The sequence below is a fragment of the Mastomys coucha genome, chromosome X (genome assembly GCF_008632895.1).
Source record: "Mastomys coucha isolate ucsf_1 chromosome X, UCSF_Mcou_1, whole genome shotgun sequence".
In the NCBI taxonomy this organism is placed as follows: Eukaryota; Metazoa; Chordata; class Mammalia; order Rodentia; family Muridae; genus Mastomys; species Mastomys coucha.
Window position 1 is genome coordinate 114,585,004 of NC_045030.1, and position 6,997 is coordinate 114,592,000.

A 6,997-nucleotide genomic window follows, 5' to 3' on the forward strand; every position below is an offset into this window, starting at 1 on the left:
AAAAAACAAAACCCTCGTCACCCAGGTAGCTGATCAAGTTGATCACCAAGACACAATTCTTTTTATAAAAGTATTCAAAGTGGAATGATCGACTCTGAAAAAATTTAACTCACTAAAGTAAAAAAGAACTCACCAAGAAAATCAAAACTGGGTAAACTTGAAAGGGGAAATAGCACATTTTCCCATTCAAATGTCCAAAGAACAATTTGAAAGAGGAAGTGACTGAGCAAGGTAAAGACAAGGGATGGTAATAGAGCCTATATAATAAAAGTACATCATATGGAGAAAATAAAAACATAATAAAAAATTAGCTAGTAAATGCCCAAATCCCCACACCTTTCATTTCAATGTTCCTTTTTATTTATTCTTTTTTGAATGAGCAGTATTTTCTTATCTATTTATTCAGCACACCCATGCATTTTTTTTTTCTGGATCCAGAGTCCTCTCATTTTTTTTAAAAATTTTCTTTTAATTTTTAAAGATTATACTGAACAAATGTAAAAGAAGAATTCATTTGCTTGAATGGAATTTTAAGAGAATTAAAATTTTAATAAAATATTCAATAACATTTTGAAAACATAAAAATTTTATAAGGATGGCATAAAAACTAGATGGGTAATAATGTAAAAATCATGAAAAATTAAAATATTTTAAGAAAGGTTAAACAAATTCTAAGTTGTCTTGGAATTACAGTTCAAAAACAGGACTCCATGAATTAGCTTTTCAAAAGTCACAACAATAAACAGTGACCAATATTTAAAGATTCTTGAATCACTAAAGTTTATTTAACTAGTAAACATATGTGCCTGTTTAATAAATAAAGATTTCTTTGTGGCTGAGAAAAAAAAGCTAAATGAGTAAAATGTTTGTTTTCTAAGCATGGACACTTAGCCTACTTAGCAACAGATTTATGTGACATAGCACAGAGTTATATGATGAAATCTCAATTGGGAAACCAGGAGAGACTACACTGAAATCTTATCTATGAGAAATGTTTTTTTTTTTAATATTGAAGTGGTATGGCCCATGATGGGTTGTTCTATGCTTGGGAAGTAGTTCTATGTTGTACAAAAAAGCTAGCTCAGTGTTAATTGAAGGGGATTCCTTCCCTGACCTTTTTGTGATGCACTATAGCCTGGAAGGTTAAGTGAAGTAAATCCATTCCACTCCAGGTTGCATTAGGGCAAAGTGTTTAAACAAAGCAATGGAATTCAAATTAGAACAGAAGTTTGGATGCTCAGTGCCATCATGAGTGCCAGGCATTATAGTGCACCTCAATAACTCTATTTTGGGGAAAGGAATAGAGACAGATGTATTCAAGAGCTTCCCAGTCAGTCATTCTAGATAAAATGACAATATACAGATTCAGTGAAATACTGTGTTTCAAAAACTTAAAAGAAGGAAGGAGAGAGAGGGAGTTAGAGAGTGGAGGGAGAGAAATGACATTGAGTTCTGTCCTCAACAAACACACAGGATCCATATACAAAATCCATTAACACATACACTCATACAGCTTCAATTTCTGGTTGTTATACAAGTAATAAGAACTTAATAATTACAATTCAAATAGCTATGTACCACAAATATTATTTTGTACAGAAAATTAATCTAAAATTCTGCAATAAACATCCAATATTCTTCAATATAAATTCATACATTGGGTTTGTTCACTAAGTTAAATATGTGATATATTTTAACTTTGCCCTCCTTGTTTATTACATATGCATAAATTTTCTCTACCTTATATCTTTAACAACCTAATAAGAAATTGTTGATAAGGCATGCAACATTAATATGTTTTGTTATTTTATTGAGAATATTTTAAATAATTACCAAATAAGGTGACAATTGTATAATAAGTACCTGTTCAAACTATGATGGTATAAAATGTAAGGGCTCAAATCTAAAATCAAGCTAACTTAAAATTTTTCAGAGGCATTTATTCTTATTATTCACAAAAGTGATATGAAAAATGATTGTACAATATCAACATTGAAATCAATAAATGTTATCACATTATAATTCTAAAATTACATTTTTAGTTACTAAGGAATTACAAAGTACTCTTCTCTCTCCTCTTAATAAAAGAAGACAGTATTTCACAATATGTCATATTCCTATGGTTGGGAAATTTTAGCTTTGTCCTGTGAAATTATCTGATTCAAAAACAAGAGCCAAAATAAAATGTTATCATGTTCATCTTAGAAAATCACCTGTCTATGTTGTAAAGAATAAAATAGTCCCTTTTACCAGTTGATTATTTGGGGCTTATTTTATTAACTTATTAATTTATTTATACCTTTGAAAATACTTTATTTAATTTACATCCTGATCACTGTCCCCTTCTAGATCACACCCTCCCACAGTCCCTCCACCACTCCCTCCCCTTCTTCTCTAAGAGGTTAAAGGATCCCCTGGGTATTCCACAAACAGGAAACAGTTTAGGGGTTGTCCCCAATCTAGTTGTTGGAGGATCCACAAGAAGACTGAGCTGCACATCTGCTATACATGTGTGTGGTGGGTGGTGGATGCTAGGTCTAGCTCATGAATGCTCCTTGGGTTGTGTTTAAGTCTCTGAGAGTCCCCACAGATCCAGTTTAGTTGACAGTCTTTCTGTGGAGTTCCTGCCTCTTTGGGGCCTTAAATTCCCCCCCCCATTTCTTGAGCTCCATTCAGTGTTTGGCTGTGGGTCTCTATCTGTTTCTGTTTCAGTCAGGTAGTGGCTGGAGTCACGCAGAGGACAGTTATACTATGTTCCTATCTGCAACTATAACAGAATATCATTCATAGTGTCAGAGATTTGTGCTTACTCATGGAATGGACTTCAAGTTGGGCTAGTTACTGATTGGCCATTTCCTTAGACTCTGCTCTATCCCCTATCCCTGCATTTCTTGTAGATATGATAAATTTTGGGTTGAAAGTATTGTGAGTGTGCTGGTGCCCTTATTGCTTGCTGCTTGGCTACATGAGTTGTCCTCTTCAGGTCACATATCCCTACTTCTGTCAGTCTCAGCTAAATTTACCCCCATGGATTCCTAGGAGTCTTCCCAATCCAAGGTCTCTGGCATGTCCTGGAGATGCCCCCTAACCGCCTAACCCCTACTAACCTCACCAGCTGCAGATTTCCATTCATTCTGCTAGATCTCTTGCCCTCTTTCCTATCTCTCCACATACTTGATCCTAAAGGTCTCCATTCCCCTCCCCCCACCAAGTTCCCTTCCTCAGTCTGCATCCTATAAGGGTTATTTCCCCTTCTAAATGAGATTCAAGCATCCTTGCATCCTTGTTTGGGCTTTCATTCTTGTTTAGATTCTTTGGGTCTGTGGAGTGTAGCATGGGTATCCTGAACTTTATGGCTAATATCTACTTATCAGTGAGTACATACTGTGTATTTCCTTTTGAGTCAGGGTTATTTTACTCAAAATGATATTCTCAATTTCCATTCATTTGCCTGCAATATGCATGACATCTTTGTTTTTAATGGCTAAATAGTATTCCATTGTTTATAATATTTTAATATTTTCTTTTTCCATTATTCAGCTGAGGGACATCTAGGTTGTTTCCAGTTTCTGGCTACTATGAATAAAGCTGTTGTCAGGACCTATCTAGAAGATAAGGCTAAGAGATGACTTTCCTGGAGATAGCCAGCTATTTTTGCATGGAATATGATGGGTAAATTCTGAATTGAAAGGCTTTCAGAAATCTCATCTCAGGAGTAATTATTGCTACTTATATGCATTTCCTGTCAGTATTAAATTATTCTAATTATTCTAGGGCATTTGCTCACCTTATTTGACGAATTTTCTGCAGAACAATGAAACTGTACTCTCTAGTAGTAATCCTATATAGACAAATGAATGATTTCTTAAATACTGATAGTGATTATACAGAATTCCTAAATTTATACAAGTAATTTGGCCACTCAATAGTATGATGGCTGTAATTAGGGCTTGTAATCCATCATGTGTCACAGGCTAATTGTACTAAGATAGAAAGCATGAAACAAATTTATGATAAGGGAAAACATTCCTTTTGGGGAGCTGTGAAACCATTACCTGATAACTAAAGGTTATAAAGTAGGAATGGACAATTTATGTTAGGTGTAAGGACAAAAGATTCAATATTGACTGGTTTTATCTACCCAAAATTTCAAAACTAATAAGACACTAGGCAGATAATTTGCCTTTTGATAAAATTGTGTTGTTGTATGTTATAATATTTATTGTTTTAAATTTAGAATGAAATTGTGGAGTTCATTACATATATTTGGATACAAATGAAGCCTCAACAGATTCAAGAGGGTTGAGATAACACCTTGTATCTTATCAGACAACCATGGATTAAAGCTGGACTGTAACATCAGAACCTTCAGAAAGCTTACACATTCATGGAAATTGAACAACTCTCTACTCAATGATATCTAGGTTAGGAAATAAATAAGGAAAGAAATTAAAGACTTAAAAAAGCCAGACACAGTAGACTTTCTTTGCTGTCCTTCGACATGGGAGGCAGAGAAAAGCAGATATCTGGTCTAGGCCAACCTGGCCTTCTTCGGTGTCTCGGTCCTCCTTCAGAGAATATGATGCTCGCCAAGTCAGTGAGGTCCGATGGTCACTGTGAGGAAACCCTGAGGGCACTCCGCAACTCCAGCAAAGGCCGCCTGCACTACGACCGCGAGGGGCTGCTGAGTGTTTTGGAAGAATTCGAGTCTCCTCTCAAACTGTCTTCTTACTCTGGATGGGTGCTAGATCATATCCTACCCAACACCTCACGCAGCGTGCAAGAGAATGCTCCTTCCTCTGGTAACCTACAGTCCTCTGGATCTGCTTCAGGCCTGGACCAATCCTCACAACTCAAGTCTCCTGTCAGAAGTACCCCACAATCTCCCTCACACTCAACGCCAAGTGGAACCGAGAGCACACAGGAGTCCCCGTTCACAAAACCTATTGCACTTCGGCCCTCTCGGGTGATCCAAGTGGAAGGTTGCATCCGAATGTTCGAATTGGCGTCCAGAAGGAGAGCAACAGAGAGCCTGAGGCAGCGGCAGGAGAAGCACGAGAGGAAGGTTCAAGCCATCGCAGAGATGGCATCCCAACAGCTAAAGAAGTTGGACGAGCTGAAGGAGCTGAAGCTGAAGCATGAGGAGTTCCGGGACTCAGAGGAAGTGATGGAGAGGAGGAGCAGAAAAGCCCTGTGCCATCAGGAGAAGCTGAAAGCTAGGCAGCATTGCCCCAGAGCCAAGACTCTCAACCCAAAGGTGGAAGAGACAGAGCAGCAGCAGCAGCCTCTGGAGGAGGAAGGCCAGGTCCTTCTGCGCAGCCTGTACACCCTGCATGAGGAGGTCCTGCAGCTCAATCAGCAACTGGATGCCTCAAGTCAGCACAAAGACCTGCTGAATGTGGATGTGGCTGCCTTCCAGACCCGGGGCAACCAGCTGTGTGGCCTCATCTCCGGAGTCATTCGCAACACTTTGGAGAGTGGCATTCCCACAGCAGAGAATCAAGCCAAGGCTAAGCAGGCCCTGCAGAAAATGCAGGGCCTCCTCTTGAATTTGGAGCAGGAGATTACCAGAGCCTCAGAGTTGAAGAAGCAGCAGGAGGATGAAGAGGGCGAAGAGGAGGATGAGGAGATGGACGAGGCGATAGAGGAGGAGGAGGAGGAGGACGAGGAGGAGGACGAGGAGGAGGACGAGGAGGAGGACGAGGAGATGGAGGAGATGAAGGAGGAAGAGGAGGAGGAGGAGGAAGAGGAGGACGAGGACGAGGACGAGGAGGAGGAAGAGGAGGAAGAGGAGGAAGAGGAGGAGGAGGAGGAAGAGGAGGAGGAAAAGGAGGAGGAGGAGGAGGCGCAACTCAAGTGGCAGGAGTCAAAGATGCAGCAGGTGCCAGGGGGTCTCGGACAGAGCTCTGCTCCCAGCCCAAGCCCAGCAGGTTCACAGAATGAAGACCTGCAGGGGAAAGTACAAGATAGTACAATGCAGTGGTACCAGCAACTTCAGGATGCTTCTGCCGAATGTGTGTTGGCCTTTGAGGATCTGGCCAGCAGCAAGGACAGTCAGACGAAAGAGATAAGGATGGACTTGCAGAAGGCAGCCACCATCCCGGTGAGCCAGATCTCCAGCATCTCAGGTTCAAAGCTGAAGGCGATCTTTGATAAGATCAATTGCCTGCTCTCAGGAAAGCCTGTCCAATCTGGAGGGCGTTCCGTGTCAGTCACTCTTCACCCTCAGGGGCTGAAGTTTGTTCAGTACAAACTAGCAGAGAAATTTGTGAGACAAGGAGAGGAGGAAGTGGCCTGTCACCATGAAGCTGCATTCCCCATTGCAGCGGTGGCATCTGGTATCCGGAAGCTTCACCCCAAAGTCGGAGACCTCATTCTTGCTCACCTCCATAAGAAGTGTCCTTACTCCATTCCTGTCTACCCAGCTTTCAAGGAAGGGATGGATTTGAAGGATTATCAACGGATGCTTGGCTACCAAGTGACGGATTCCAAGGTTGAGCAACAGGACAGTTTTCTAAAACGAATGTCTGGGATGATCCGTCTGTATGCTGCCATCATCCAGCTCCAGTGGCCGTATGGAAACCAGCAGGAGGCTCATCCTCATGGCTTAAACCACGGCTGGCGCTGGTTGGCACAGATCTTAAACATGGAGCCTCTCTCAGATGTGACGGCCACTCTCCTGTTGGATTTCTTGGAGGTGTGTGGCCATGCCCTCATGAAGCAGTACCAGGTCCAGTTCTGGAAGATGATACTTCTCATCCAAGAGGACTACTTGCCCAGAATTAAAGCCATCACCAGCTCAGGACAGATGGGCTCCTTCATACGTCTCAAGCAGTTCTTGGAGAAATGTCTGCAACACAGGGAGATCCCTGTCCCCAGAGGCTTTCTGACATCGCCCTTCTGGTACTCTTAATGTCCTTTGTCACACCGTGTGGGAGGATGGGCAACAATAAAGCAACTGAGACAGTGGGATTGGAAGAATCATGTAAGATTGAGA

The 6,997-nt window shown here is 41.1% G+C and overlaps 1 protein-coding gene across 1 annotated transcript in view; it reads left to right on the forward strand.

The window, feature by feature from the left end:
* LOC116094096 (nucleoporin GLE1-like) overlaps window positions 1-6,970 on the forward strand; it is a 42,780-nt gene extending 35,810 nt beyond the window's left edge. The window contains exons 5-6 of the mRNA XM_031376042.1: window positions 4,238-5,572; window positions 5,810-6,970. Coding sequence (XP_031231902.1) covers window positions 4,502-5,572; window positions 5,810-6,913 — 2,175 coding nt within the window. The 5' untranslated portion in view covers window positions 4,238-4,501 and the 3' untranslated portion in view covers window positions 6,914-6,970. The remainder of the gene's footprint in view (window positions 1-4,237; window positions 5,573-5,809) is intronic.
* Window positions 6,971-6,997: the final 27 nt, after the last annotated feature.